The following is a 16,328-nucleotide window of genomic DNA, read 5'->3' on the forward strand; positions in this document are numbered from 1 at the left end:
TAATTAAAAATTTCTGATCATAGATGACCAAAAGTTAAAACTGAAGCGACTTTTGTAAACATAGTCAGAAATTCATTTAAACTGTAGTTATAAACTTTATTACAAGACTTCCGTCAGTTTAATTATGATCAATAATTGATTTATCCTAATTACTATACAAAATGTTACTGAGTACATTTTCATATTTCTATATTCAGCGAAGGTAATAAATCCTATATAAACATAGTTAATCCAGAAGGATTTCTGAACTGGATATGATCATTTGTTAGTTTGTAGTGTAGTAAATTGCTGATATAAATGCAGACAAAAACACTTTTAATACTTTAAAACGAACAAAAGATAAAGAAAGATCCCAGACAACTATACTGAATTCCTTGTTCTTATCAACAGTATGTTATCCTAACAGCGTACGTAAATATTGGTCAAGTAATAGGTTCATTTTACACTATCTATCTCTGATTTCCTGGTTGAAAGAAGAACAATGTATACGTAAGTCTGAAGGAAGGGAAGTGGGTAAGGGTATTGTAGTCGATTATTTAAAGATGTTTAGAAAGTAAGTACAAATACATAATTATCATCAACACTTATTTCTTATGACATTCACAGATAATAATTCATGCAATCAATTTCTATTTTGCCTTTCGTAGTCAAAATCTCTGGAAAACACGCTATTGGTTACGACACAATAAGGAAGTTATCATCGAATCATGTTTTCTTTAATTTTCTTTCATCTTAAGACAAGAATTATGATTTCCTAGAAAAGGCCAAGAATAATACGAAAAATATGTTTCCTGTTATTGTGACACCAAATAAAATTATCGATAACACGAATGAAAGACTAAAGATGTAACAACCTTAATGTCGAAATACATTATTTGTAAACAGATATATATTTAGTACAAGGATAAAGTTGCTAAATGTCAAATTACAAATAATACGAAGAAATCTTCTGAACACAAAGAACTTAGATGCTTTTTTAGCAGCGCTCTCTTATCAAACAACACAACACACACAAACAGGGTATTAGCTTCCTTCAGTTTCTGCGTGCATGCTTTGATATTGTATCTCCCCCTATCAGAGACGTCTCGAAATACTTAATTTAAGTATCGGACCTATTATTCATACATGTAAGGCACAAGGAATGAAGATAGGAAATAATTCAAATTTGATTATCCCCCTTTTACCAGAAAAAAATCAACTGAAAAGTAACTCATTACAAAACAATTGCCCATACACCTGTTTCTTCTACAACTAATAATTCTCAAAGGTACCATTCAAGCTTACAAAAGTTTCGTCTTAACTCACCAAGGATGCTCAGATTAGAATTGTTGGAAAGCCAAACAACTACAAAGTTAAAGACTTAAATTTCCCTCATAAATTCGTCCGAATTTAAATCATTTCTTATCTATCTACATGGCTAAATAAGGGGCAAGTCAAAATGTAGGTTTGGTTTGCTCGCAGTAACTTTGATAAAAAAAAAATCGTGAGTGTTGTCACTCCAACAATGATGCAATTTAATCATAAAATGTTATCTGTCTCTGAGAATTTTAAAAATTATTAGAAAAGACAACGCATTCTTTTAGAAACAAGAATCTGACCAAATTCGACACAGTCACAAATAACAAATATATAAATATAAAATAATGAAGACTAGCTGTTGAACGTCAATCGGCAAGTTAAATGCATATGCGGGGATAAGGACTTGTTAATGTCATAAGAATAATAAGCCCGCTTTATACAAGGCTGACAAACGCAGCTGAATCAGATTTTCATGTTGCTAGTTCACATTGCAACAGTGATCGTGAAAACATGTCTCCCTACCAGAACAAATTATTCTGAGTCCGAGCCGACTAGTCTTTGCTCCTACATATACTCCTTAGTCTTTGATTTTACCATCCGGGATTCGGGCACACGACTCCTTGTACTCTAGGCGAACATGCTACTAAGACACCACCAAGGCGGTTACTAGTATACATTAGAAGTTTTTGTATGTTTGTTTATACATGTAAGTCAACAATTCACCATGCAGAGATGAAATAGCTAGAGGTAATCGTACAGCATTCTATAATGAGAAAACCTTAAGCGTATAGTCAGATATATTATGCATAAACAATAAATATGACAGACTTCAGCCATCGATAACTTATTTAGTTGTCTCATTGGCAATCATACCACTGCTTCTTTTTTCAGTATTCACTAAAATCTCATGACTTAAGATAGGCACTCGAAGAATGTGAACACACTTCCGCCTTAACAAGTTTTCATTTTGAATTACACGAAACTACAACATATACAAGAAGTGATAATAAATAGAAACCATAAAAATCTTTTTAATCTAAAACTTTATTCAACCTAAAAAAAAATGTTATATCTAACACTCTATCCAGAATTATTTGCAAAGTAAAAAATGTATACATGTAGTGTGCCAGTTTATATTATGCCTTGCTAATACAAACAATGATATGCAGCTATAAAAGAAATTAATTTCGTCAATCTTTGTATTTAGCGGTTGTTGTCTTCTTTTTCAGAATCCAATTGCAAGTCCTTGTTATTTTCATATTTGGAATACATTTGAGTATTCAACAACTAATAACAGGTATAGAGAAATATTTACTGTTATATTAATATTTTATAACAGCTATACATATATATTACAAAGATGATGTGGTATGATTGCCAACGAGACAATTCTTCACAAAAACCAAATTTTACATAAAGTAATAGCTATAGGTCACCGTACGGCTTTCAACAGTGAGTAAAGCCCAAACCGCAAAATAATGCCACGAATGACAAATGTAAAACAATTCAAACGAGAAAACTAACGGTAAAATTTAGTAAACCAAGTTTACTAATTAAATTCTATGGTATTTGTTTATACTTACATGTGTATTCATTTGCGACGGCCTTAGCTAGCCTTTCAGCTACTAATGAGGGTCGCTCAAATATTTTTAAAGCCGACAAAAATACAGTTATATATAAAACAAATCAACCCTTCAGGAATATTATTCTGTATAAACACTGAACGATATAAAAACAAGATAATATGGTATGATTGCCTATGAGACAACTTTCTATTAGAGACTCGTATAATACGTAGAAGTAAGCGACACTATGCCATTGGTCGGTCCCAAACAGTGAGTAAACCCTATACTACATACTCATTAAACGTCCACGTATTGACACATGTTAAACAATTCAACGAGAAAACCAACGGCCTGATTTATGTACAAAACCATTATCAAAATACAAATATGATTCATACAGCAAGCAAACGACAACTACCAAATTACTGAATTGAGGCAGGCACATAGAATGAGTTTAACATGCTCCAGGTAGCTAGTGCCCAATGTTTAAGATCATTGTCAAACGTATAGATTCCTTCAAAGATAATTTGAGCTTTTTCAAACATTATATTATACAAATCAATGACATATCTTGTAAATATATAGGAACATCCAACCTTTTTATCACCAGGATGCGACACAAGGCCAGCAGATGTCATATTCCTACTTGACAGCTCTGGTAGCGTTGGAGGAAATTTTAACACAGAAAAGCAATTCATTGTAAACTTTACACAGGCTGTGCATATAGGACCTAACAAGGTTCAAGTGGGTGTAGTCAGATATGCATTCAATGCTGCTACAGAAATAAGTTTAAATGACTATAGTTCTGAAGGACCTTTACGACAAGCCATAAACAATATACAATATGTACCTGGAGGTACAAACACGGATTCTGCTCTCAGACATATTTTTTACAATGGTTTTACATTCCAAGAAGGCGATAGATCTAGTGTTCCTAATTTTCTAGTGGTTATAACCGACGGATTTTCTTACAATGCTGATGCAACAATAAAGGAAGCAAATAGACTACATCAATACATGACAGTTTACGCAATCGGAGTAGGCAACAGCATTGATATTAACGAACTCGCACATATAGCAACTGATAGAAATCATGTGTTTATCGTTCCTGACTACCATGCTTTACACACACTACAGACTGAACTCCACCCAATAGCATGCAATGGTAGTAAGTATAGAGGTTACTTTTTTATTTTGATACACACATTTCTGCACACACAAAAAATCAGCAAAAAGGTTCGCGGCAAAGTTGCCAGACCTATATGAATGAAAGAAAATGTCCACAAGAAGAGGGCAGAAATCTTGCCTTGCAACATGTAGTCTACGGAAAAGTTGCTTACAAAAAACGCCGTCCCGTTTTTTGCTGGGTGACGATTTTTATTTCTATTCGAAACGGAGTGTCTGTGTTTTTATACATCCAGCACAGCCAAAACGACCACCTAAGTAAGCAGCAGTTTTACCAATGGATTAGATACGAGAGCCCCTTTATTTATTTACCCACTTAAACAGTTGCATCTTTTATGATTAAAATAGAAGTTTACCTAAATGGGATATATATAATGGGTTAGAGAATAAATAGGCAGGCATGTGAGTGAAAACTGTTTGAATTCAAAATGTTACTAGGGTTTTGCATCTTCTGTTTTGTGTATCGCATATGATACGATTATTTTGTCATCTGCGGCAATTGCTTACAACACTTATTTGAAGAAAAATGTGATTCATTTTTGTCCACATGATAATTACATATTACAATGTATATTAAAAAGTATATATTTTTTAGTTTTTTTCTAGCTTTCATTCAGAGGTATGTTAATACGGTACTTTGGGTTTTGTTCAATAGCTGTTTCATGGCAATTATACCACATTTCCTTATTATACTTATTCGATAACGGATGTTATTGTTTCAGTGCAAACAACGACACCACCAACAGTACAAACAGACTGTAAGTAAAGCAAAAAGATCTAAGTATTGACTGCGAAGCAACAGAACAATTAAGTCTATGAATTTCTTTATGTTATTTTTAATTTGATATCCAGTTAATCCACCGGGTGCTGTAGAGATAAAAATCAATAAATACACGATTTCAGTTTAAAAAAATCCAAAACATGTAATAGTTTGTGTCATATATTAATGTATAAAACAGTTATTTCAGAAGTTGACGTTTCAAATAACAAATACTTGAATCTAATCAACTAACTGAAATGTAGATTTTGTACGAAAAATACTATAGATAATAACTCCGTGAACAAACATACTTGTCAGAAATTTCGGTATTAATGTTGTCTCAGGTTAAGAGATGCTTGAGCATTTGATGACATAAATTAAGTTTATTAACTAATTCCTTTTTAATCTTTCCAGCTTGTTCTAGTTCACCGTGTGTACATGGTCGATGTTTCCATGATCCTTTAAGTTATGTATGCCTTTGCCAAACAGGATACAATGGCAAAAACTGTGACAAAGGTACGACAGAAAATATACTAAAATATTGAATAGGAATCACAATAATCACTATTCCATGTATAAAAGGCATAATATTGTTGGAGAAACCCGATTTGTTTAGCCATAGAAAATTAAACTCGAATGACGCGTTAGTGTATTATACATGTAAAAGAGTAGTTCGTTTCGATATTACAGACATACTTATAAGTTTACATTTTGAATTGCTTGACACGTTTCCCGCTTGTCGCGTTTTGGACACTTCTTTCTATATAACAGGTAACATTAAGAAGTGACAATAAGTAATAAGTAACAGCTTCTCATGTTTAAAATCTATTTACTCAAATAGTGTTATGCTGAATAATTGTTATGATACATTATACTTGATGTGTTTTCGGAGGATACACGAGCAAGGACTTACATATGTTGTTTTGTGATCCACTTTAAAATTTAAACGAATTACTGTAAATTCAGAGATTTACTTGCAACAGAACATAGGCTTCTTCCAAGAGAAAAGAAATTAGTGTAACAAATTAATCATAAACTGTATTAACTTTGCATAATTTATTTAAAATTTCAGATTCAGAAAAAGCAGAAAACCTTCATAATTCTTTTTTTGTTTTTTAATTTGACGTTGCGTTGTGATATGTGGTGTTCTATTGTTTGTCTGTTTGTCTTTTTTGTCCATGGCGTTGTCAGTTTATTTTCGATTTATGAGTTTGACTGTCCCTCTTTTAAGGACAGTGTAAAAAATCGATCTAAATTATGGTAAAAGCAAGACAATTATGATATCTGTTTAATATATATTCATTTTCATGAGACAGATGTATGCAGTAGTGCACCGTGTCAGAACGGAGGAAAATGTTACAAGAATGTTGCAGACTATGTGTGTGTATGTAATAATGGATACTTTGGTAAAAACTGCCAGACAGGTAAAATCATTGTACATTTGATAAGACAGGAAAGGATATAATTCCATAGCTTGCCAGGATACTCAAATTTTATTTATTGAAGGTTCCCGTTCTATGATCTAGCACTTGACTCTCATTGTACAAAAACAAAGCGTTACTAATTTTTCTGCACCAGATACCTTCTACAATCAATTAGTCTTCAATGATGCGCGTGAACAAAATATTTGAAAGTTATAAATTGACAATTTTATGATTGATACTATAGCACTTCAATGTATTGCTATTGGTTTATATAATCTACATTGGCTATAGGTATATAAGGAAAGTTGAGATCTCATTAAACATGTTTAACCCCGCCGCATTTTAGCACCTATCTCAAGTCAGGAGTTTCTGGCCTTTGTTAGTCATTTTTTTTTTAAAGTTTAGTTTATTTAAATACTAGTATTATACAGTTTAGCATGACGTCCGTTTGTTTGAACTAGTACAGAATTTGGTTAAGGGACCAGCTGAAGAGTACCTCCGGGTAAGGGATTTTCTCGATGTGTTGAAGACCCATTGGTGGCCGTGGTTGTGTATTTTTACTCTTTGACACATTCCCCATTTCCATTCTTTATTAATCCATTTGTATAACACGTAAACTTTCTATCATTCATACGTGACCAGTACTTTTCTTTAAGAACTAGAATGACTATTTCAAATATATATATATATATACTTACCTTCTTAGTGCTTTATCTATTTTTGATAACTACCAATTGAGTTGACAAGTCAGGAACATGACAGTTGTTTTCCATAAATAGTTTGAGAAATAAACTAGATTAGTAATAATTTACAAAAATAGAGCTACAAACTAAGCCTTAAGTGCATTTACAAAAAGACATAAAAAAATATAACAAGAGTTGCCAGAAATATTATACAGAACAACAGACTACATCAATTACCAACACCAGACTCATCAAAATAACAAAGGAACGGTTTCGAATTTACGTGCGCAAAAACCCAATCCTTTACATATTGACCATTTTCCTAAACGTGAAACACAAATAAAACATTTTGCATGGTAGCTACCATCTTGTTTTAAATATAGAAAATGCAGTAAGAAATTAAATGGTTTTTTTATATCTCTCATAGCAATGTCAGGATTACATTTCTAGTAGTCTCTCACCGAAATGTCTTATAAAAGGTCATCATTAAATGGGTATTTATTAAATCAAAACAAAACTAAACAATACGTAAATGTCTTGTTAAAGGTCATCTTTAGACGAGTACTTGTAAGTCAAAACAAAACTTAACAATACCTTAATTTTGGAAACTAATAGACTTACTTTAATTCAAGTATTCACAACAAGGTGGTGGGTGTGGCTTGGAAAGAAGACATCTCACTTTCTATTGTGGGACTGTTATGAAAGCATTGTTTTAACAGTTAGATTTACCTGTTTCATTATATAAGGTAGTCCTTTTTTATAATTTCAGCTACTACTCAAACACCAGGTATGTGCAGATTTTTTGTCACATTTGTTGTAACTTTCATCGTAAATATTTTGGGCAAGGTAGATAAGAAATTGGACAAACCTGTTTAGCCGTTAACAATTTTTGGGTTAAAAAATTGTTTCATTTAGTTTCATAATTTTAGTGAGGTTCAGAAAATAGTTTGATACGTAGAAATGTGTTCAGTGAATGTCGAATTTCGAATGCAATATAAAAAAGAAGATGTGGTATCATTGACAATGAGATAACTATCCACAAAAGACCAAAATGACACAAACATTAACAACTATAGGTAACCGTACGGCATTAAACCATGACCAAAGCCCATACCGCATAGTCAGCTATAAAAGGCCTCGATAAGACAATGTAAAACAATTCAAACGATAAAAAACTAACGGCCTTATTTATGTATGTTCTCCTTTATGTTTTTCTGCTATGCTTTAAAATTATCATTATTATTATTAATCATTAATGATTTAATTAAATAAACGTGACATGTTTGACACTGGTCGTTTCGTTAACCGTAAGTGGCGTCAACCCTAAATGACAGTTTAATGTTTGATATGAAAAAAACAAAATCGATATTATTGACCATGACTTTGTTGCGAAGACTTTGAACAGCGGTTGACTTCTGCTGCCTTCTATGTTTGCCTTTATTGAAATGATAACACATTTATAAACCTTATTTACACATTTTTTAATAATTCCCTCTTCCTCTTTAAAGTTATGGTATTTTTAAATATTGTAAAAAAATGAATATCAAATAAATACGGACAAAATGAAACCGAAATGACATAAAAAATATGTAAAAAAAAATAAAATATGTTGTTACTGAAATCAATAAAAGTACAAAACTCAATTGATAAAGATGTCAAGAACTAATTAACGATAGAAACTCACCTTATCGTATTTCTTTGAAGCCAGTTTGTAAACATAGTTTGCATACCAGTAAATGTGTTAGGGTTATCATAATTATTTCTTCAGAAATTTAATATCTTAACATTCGTTCAATTCCTAGAAATTTTGTAAATTAAAATACAGTAACTTAAATCTCACATATAATGTAACCATTTTTTTTCTACAAGTAATAACAAATTGAAAAGTGCAGTCACATTTTAAATACAACCTAAAATGGAGTAAATCAGTAACATTTCATTGCAAGATAAAACCAAGGCTTACGAGTAAGACTGAGGAAAATTGCAACACTGCATAAGTTTTACGGACAATTTCATGAAATTGGTTTCACTCTCGTGCGACAAGTTGTTGATATTAAGTTAAGATATTTGTCTGATCTGTTCTTTTACCAGCTTCGTGTCATTCCTGATTGTAATAATTTGACTGAGTGAGGAATCACATGATGGGCGATGCTTACCCTTTTACATACACCGTCTTCATCTTTATTTCAAATTCAGTTTTTGTTTGTTACCTTAAATTGTATCTTTTCAATCCATTTATGAGGTCTGAACAAAGGAAAATTAATGTTGACGCAAATTAAATGATTCGACACGTGATAACGGCTATTGATTTTGTGTTGGTATACTATACAGTTATAAACATACAACTTTAACTTTTCATACATCTATAGGTCATACAAGTGAAAGGTTTGGCTAGATGTCAAACTAGGTTTTATCCACCACTTTCTACATAAGTACCATTTTGCAAGGGACTTTCCGTGTTGTATTTTCCATGGAGTTCGGTTAGTTCTTTCTTTAACTTTTAACAGTTAATCTGCATTTAGGCTTTGTCGCCCAATTTTTGGAATGACTTTGGAATGAAGTGTGCTGCATACAAAACTAGGTCTTCTATCCCGTCCATGGACAGGAGCTCAGTTATGAAGTGCTTTATTCAATTCTTATCTAACCTTTCGTTGTTGTGTGTATATATCAGCATATTGTAACCTAATAGAGTAAGAATGTGTCTATTCTTGAAAAAAACCCAGATCCAATGTACGAAGGGTAAGTATATATACATAAATGCTAAAATGTGCAATATGAAAATATGGAGATGTAGAATGATTGTCAATGAGACATTTGTCAACAACTGAAGGTCATCGTGCGGTATTGAAGAGTAACCAAACTAATTATGTGTAGTAAGTTATGAAAGACTCTGGTATGAAAATTTATAAACAAATGAAAATAGAAATCCGACTGCCTGGTTTATTCTTAAACCGATAGAACATGTGTGAAAGAAGAACAAATATGACAGACAGCATCCAAAGGCAACCATCGAATTATGAGTTCCCGACTTTCGACAGATACACACAGAATGTGGTAAGTTTAAACATCTCTGTGAGTGCTCAATCTGAACAGTGGTGTAACAGTACAATAACTAATAACATTTGTAATAGATAGCTGCAGTACAGCTCCATGTCAGAATGGTGGGACTTGTTTTGCGAATGCCGCTGACTATGTGTGTAAGTGCAGTAATGGTTACAGTGGCAAAAACTGTCAAACTGGTAAGAACTTTTATTCTTCACGCCAAAAGGTAAAATCTTGTAAAAATGAAGGATGAAAATATATAAAATGTGACCGTTTGAAGTACTTAAGCTTTTTTGTCATTTGATTACGGACTTTCCGTTTTGAATATTCCCCGAAGTCTGGTATTTTCGTTTTTTTTGCTTTGTTAGAGAAGTAAAGTACACGCAAATTTTAACAGTAGTTCTTCTTTTCCAATATTTTCGTAATCTAAGGATAGCTTACTACATTTGCTGAGACTGATTTTTAAGAATATTTTTTGTGTATTACGCATTAGTCTTTAATCTCAAATGAAACATATTTATCTGCCAAGATTCATTGTACAATATATCGTTTAAAGCGTTGAATTAACTCATGAAAGGTTTTAAGATTTATACTGGTACGCTAGGCACGCGCCTCATCCGCCAAAGTATATATTCGAACGTTACTCTTCACTTCGATGAACTTGAGAATCATTGAGAGGTTGTACTCAAATCGTTTTAAAAAAAACCATCCCAAACAATATAATAAGTAATAACGACTTGAATTGATACTTCACGTGTTGAACGGTGACCTTCATGAATTGGTTGACCGATACTATATTTCTGTGTACATGTATCAACTAAATACTACAATAACCGTCTCATCTTGAATATAATCAATCGTGTTCTGTTCCATGTCATTATCGTCATGAATGAGTTATAAATGTTTTACTGTGGGTTCTGTCTGCATAACAGTAGACGGCTACTAATTGACTCTGGTCCGTTTTGGAGTTCAGGTGCCTCTGTAGTTGTTGGTTTCTGACAGTTTTTCCCTTTTGGATAAATGATATTCCAATATTGCTTATAACTGGTGCATCTTATCTATTTCAGCCCCGACAGCCCAACCTGGTATGTAAATTCACATAGACACACGACACAGTTAAGTTTACTGAGATCACATTTCAAATAAAATAAAACATTTAGTTTTCACATGTAGAATATTCTTGTTTTGCGACGATAGTCATCACTTAATCTGTAATGACACCGTAATGTTTAATATTGTATAAAAATGCCAACGTCCGTTCATGTCTTTTGTGTGATAAAAGAACATACGTCTTTATAGTTAGTTTCAGAATATTTTTTTTATTATAAAAGATAATATCATATATATTTATATGAAAAAGTTCGACATCGAAGACAACACAATGTATAATAAATCATTATCAATTAATGTTATGTATGTAGATGGTATTTCATATGTTTTAAAATATTTAATATTTATCTGTAGGGTTTTGTGCCAGTCATCCTTGTCAAAATAATGGAAGATGTTTTGAGAACAATCAAGGATTTTTCTGCGATTGTGCCGCAGGCTATAACGGACAGACTTGCAGTGGTTAATATCTTTTTTGTTTAGAACTATATAAATTGTGATATTGGAATGAGTTCGTATGTACACTTTTATAGGCAGAAACTTCTGTTTTTCTCAGTGACAATTTTCCTGTGAATTCCGCATAAAACTGCAAAAATCTCCTATGTTAACCACTTCCTTGTTACTACTGAATTTCTTAAGGAACTCTATTATAAATTATACTTTATTGCAAAAAGTGAGACACTGACGGGTTATATTAGTCATAAAGCTTAAATTTTCTGAATAGTAGCGGATAATTCAACACGTTGAATCGTGTTCATACATGTACAAAGTATGCTTATCTATGTATGTTTTCTGTTTTCTTTAGTTTTTTCTTATTTTATTTTTTCATAATAGGACAAACCATCTCAACTACCTGGATTCCTATCCCTGCTGTAATAGGATGATGAAACGAATGGTGCAGGATCCAAATCTTATTCAAAATAAAATTTGCAGAGACAGTGAAATGTCTTTTTTTTTTTTTATTAAATATTAATATCTAAAAATGTCAATATACACAAGGCATGTTTTATGATAGACAAAAAGAAGAAATATGTAACCATGGAATTTCACATATATTGTTTGGTGAAGTAGTCTTAGTAATTCCTACACATTAATCACCAGTCTCTCAAGACTGAGGTTGTATTCCCTGTGGATACATTGAAAAATACTTACTAACATGACACAATGTTGACTGCTGTAACCCTATTTTTAAATCTAAACCTTTTATTTCTGTTTGTTTTGTTCACACATTGTTGTCAATATAATGCAAGTTTATGCAACTGTCATACAAGTGAGCGAATCAGTTACCTTAAAAACCAGGTTCATCAATTAAACAAAACTACTACTGCATATGAAATAATCATATAACTAAGAATGAATTATGAACCGATATTGAACATCGATTATAGGAGTCTTTGATCGATTTGACGTCGTTTTGGTAATACTGGAGGTCACATCGATAAGGGGATAAAAATGGTAACACATATTAGAGAATATGACATAACCTTGGACACCGAGTGATGATCGGATGTCGATTAGATACCGGAGGTCGGTCTAAGTCTAACATATAAACTAAATGCAGGCATATTCATATATAAACATATGTTCACTAAGACATTTTTTAGTGTATTTTACATATAGTTTATGTATTGTATAAGTTGGAGACGAAGACGTATCAATGATGAGTTTATTTAAATATTACAGTACAACATCAATTAAAAAACAAACAAACTTATAACTCATAACTTATAAAACGTCGTAAGTAAAATCCTTAACAAAAACCAAAATCGGAAACGTTACGCTATTCCCATTTATTTTTTAAACAAATATTCTTAAAAGTTTATACAGACTTCGTCACTATTCACTGCCTTATATTAAAATAACTTAAGATTTAAACTTTTATAAATATTAGATAATATTTTATCACAGTTCGCTCACTGTAGTACATATAGAGGAACGTACAATGTTATAAAATATATTATATCTCGAATCATGTATTTAACTTGAAAAGGTCGTCAGTTATGCACTCATTAAGGACGTCTTTTACCAAATAGAAAAAGTCCCTGTTTCCTTGCACCAATTAAATTTCAATCATCTTCAGGATAACATTCTACAGGGTAGTCTAGAAATAATTTGTATTCTCTATGTACTTAGTCTCAATGTTACATATGCCTCTGACAGAACGGTGGTCGACCAACTAATTTAGATTTTTATTTACTGTTTCTTTCATGCAGTATACATGTAGCAAACTTTTCCATCCATTTGCTCGTCATGTGTAGGAAGAGAGTATGCCTACATTTTTTCCACATCGGAGCAAACGATATAAATATCACACCCTTTGGATCAGAAATCATTCACCATCTGAAATCACTTTTTACATGAAACTATATGATGAATATAATACGATTATAAACTTTTGATTTCAGTTAATATCAACATCAGAGATATGATATTGACCGAGGCCAACGGCTTTTAACATATATATAAAATATAAAAAGTATCATTTATAAAACAAAAATAAAAATGACGCATTAAATAAACTATAACCCATTAAAAGTCCGGTTTTCGTGCAAAAATGTTCCGACCATGACTTTGATAAACAATAAACTCACGTTTATATGTTGATAAATAAGATGATGTTTATTTGATAACGGATGCTGATATGATTTTATTTATTTTTCAATCGGACGTTCGTTTTTTTAGGGCTCAATGCGTTTATCATTGAACTGAGTTGTTTTCTTTTAAAATCGTTAGTACGATCATTGATTCTTTCTTCGACCACGGTTTTCATCCTCGCATTTCTACATTGCGATTGTCGAATTTCGAACGATAAATATATGTTGAGGTGTCTATAATATGCTATAGCAGTAAATTTTCTGTTGACTTGAATGAAAATCAAAAGATGTTCTTATATTTTTTCGTAAATCATATAAACACGTGTTTTATATAGATATTCGAGTTTTAGTTATATATAATGCATAATTTTTCGTTGAGTCAAAAGTAACGTGCATGACTTCTAAGGATTTACTTCCTTGTTTGTATGTAGATTTTGATTTACCTTCAATGCACGTTTATTTTCTTTAAATATATATACATGTTAACATATTATTGACAAATCAGAAGTATTCATGAACATAGGATACTGACCTTTTGCAAATTCATATAAGCGAAATATAAAAGTACAGAACGTTGAGACTAGTTGATATACTTTCTCGTACATAAATAACGTAGTATCTCTTGAATAAAAATCCGCTTATCCTTGCTATTTACACGTGCATGTTTTATAAGACATTGTTTCAGCTAAGAATTATATAATAAAAATTTGTGTCTCGTTTTATGCCGTTTGAACACTAGTATACCACTGTTGCTTTTATCTATATATCTCCTGCTGTTTGTGGTTTGATCTATCTTGTTTTCTTCTCTTGAGTTGATTTTTATACCTTACAACTTAAAGTCCTCTTAGACCTTTTCTTTGTTTTCGAGTATTGAAACAAGTATTCCAGGATAACAAGGATTATGTTGTCAATAACGTCATGTATTTAACAATGAAAAAACAGCATAACTTATTGACATATTTTATACTTTAGTCTACATTTGTCTGTTACATATTGTTAGGTAAACAGTCTAGTCTGGTGTTAAGCGAAAAAAAAAAACGTGCATTAAAGCCAAATTTAAATTGAAAAATATTCCCGTTAGTTGTAATAACTGTCCTATTTCTTTATCAGTATGTCTGTTACGACGGAATCTCTTCAATTTCAAATACATTCTAGATTATCTAATTAATTTCTTAATCTAAAAATCAGGATATTTACAGATAGTAGTTTCCAGGGAAATAATTAATCTTTAGCTTGAAGATTGTTGTGGTTTATATTCTTTGTTTAAAAGTATGTAATCAATTGGTATCGGAAACAGCTGAAAGCAAGTAATTCTTTGAAATTGTAACATCCATATCTTAAAGCACTTGTCATATGTACAATATTGTCTGACATTTTGTCTGATCTCTTTAATGTGGTTTTTGTACATATTCGAATGTAGCTTACTGTTATTTTTGCTATGCACTGTTGTTCGTCTATGATCTTTTATTTTCTGGTAAAAAAAATATTTTAAACAGTTGTTTTCAAAATTTGAAACCTAATATTATATTTTCAAAATTAGATACATCTTTATTGTTTTGCTCTGAGAAATATTGGAATTTTCTCTTGCTTTCATACACTTCATATACAGTCCCAATGTTATAAACTCAAAATGACCTAGTTTTGTTTAAATGTGTCTGAATTTTGTCTTAACATTTTTAAAAGTATACATACTGTAAACCAACTTATTTTCGCGAATACTTAATATCGCGATTTATCCTATCTAGTCCACTTCGCGTCTATTTAATTTCGCGATTTTCTAAATTAGTGAGGTGGTAAAATAAGAAAAGATCCAAATTATACATATTCGCGAAGATTAAAATTCGCGATATTTTTTTACTCGCGAAAGTCGCGAAAATAAATCGCTCGCGAAAATTAGTTGGTTTACAGTAGTTGTTGACTTAGTCTCAACAAATTCGCAACAAGTTGTATACATTCTGAATTTATCTCAACTCATTCTAAACCTTTTGGTTTTCTTGACACGTTTTTAATTTGTCTAAACAGAATCCTAGCATTTTAAGTTTCTATAAAATGTTTAGAACTGTAATATAATGTAAAAAGAAAAATATCGAACTCTGAGGAAAATTTAAAATGGAAAGTGTGTAATCCAATGGCCAAATTAAAAGCTAAACCCCATTTAACGAATGGATAAAAACTACTACATTCCTGTCTTGGATTTTGAATTCATAAAAAACACTTTGTGGACTGGCATCTTATATCTAAGAAAAATGTAAATTGATAATGCTTTTTATGTCCTTTCATTTCTAGGGGAACTTGGAATTTGTCATATCTTTAAGCTTTTATCAAAAACATACTCTTTTTTTGTCAATTAATGTATATTGTCATAAGACTTGTCCGCGACAAGTTGCAGGATGTATAACAAAGCTTAAAAAATGACAATACTAACAACGAGTGTCACAGGACCACCCTTCACATATTCATTAAGTAAATACAAATATGTGAAGAATTAAAAGTTTAAGTTTAAAGTATTTTTTGATGTAATTGTTGTCCTCTGTGATTCACATATTATATATTGGTCAACAAAAACATGAGACGGTTAAGAATGTTTGAAGCAAACATTCAAATGTGTACATATTATTAGGAATGTTCTGACACTTGCTGAGGCAATTTTAAATAGAGAAGATAACTTC

General features: G+C 31.5%; 1 protein-coding gene across 1 annotated transcript; it reads left to right on the forward strand.

The window, feature by feature from the left end:
* Positions 1-479: 479 nt before the first annotated feature.
* Positions 480-12,009, forward strand: LOC134687966 (von Willebrand factor A domain-containing protein 2-like). Its single transcript, XM_063548432.1, has 11 exons — positions 480-553; positions 2,529-2,596; positions 3,475-4,032; positions 4,772-4,807; positions 5,224-5,325; positions 6,126-6,244; positions 7,686-7,703; positions 10,048-10,155; positions 11,026-11,043; positions 11,423-11,527; positions 11,900-12,009. Exons 1-11 carry the CDS (start codon positions 543-545, stop codon positions 11,939-11,941), a joined length of 1,185 nt encoding a protein of 394 aa, XP_063404502.1. The 5' UTR covers positions 480-542; the 3' UTR covers positions 11,942-12,009.
* Positions 12,010-16,328: the final 4,319 nt, after the last annotated feature.

This window comes from Mytilus trossulus, chromosome 10, assembly GCF_036588685.1.
Source record: "Mytilus trossulus isolate FHL-02 chromosome 10, PNRI_Mtr1.1.1.hap1, whole genome shotgun sequence".
In the NCBI taxonomy this organism is placed as follows: Eukaryota; Metazoa; Mollusca; class Bivalvia; order Mytilida; family Mytilidae; genus Mytilus; species Mytilus trossulus.

Bases quoted from the DNA above. Each gene is read 5' to 3' on its own strand.
- LOC134687966 (XM_063548432.1), top strand. The intron at 2,597-3,474 runs GTATAGAGAAAT...TTTTATCACCAG, and splicing joins TATTCAACAACTAATAACAG to GATGCGACACAAGGCCAGCA. The intron at 5,326-6,125 runs GTACGACAGAAA...TTCATGAGACAG, and splicing joins TGGCAAAAACTGTGACAAAG to ATGTATGCAGTAGTGCACCG.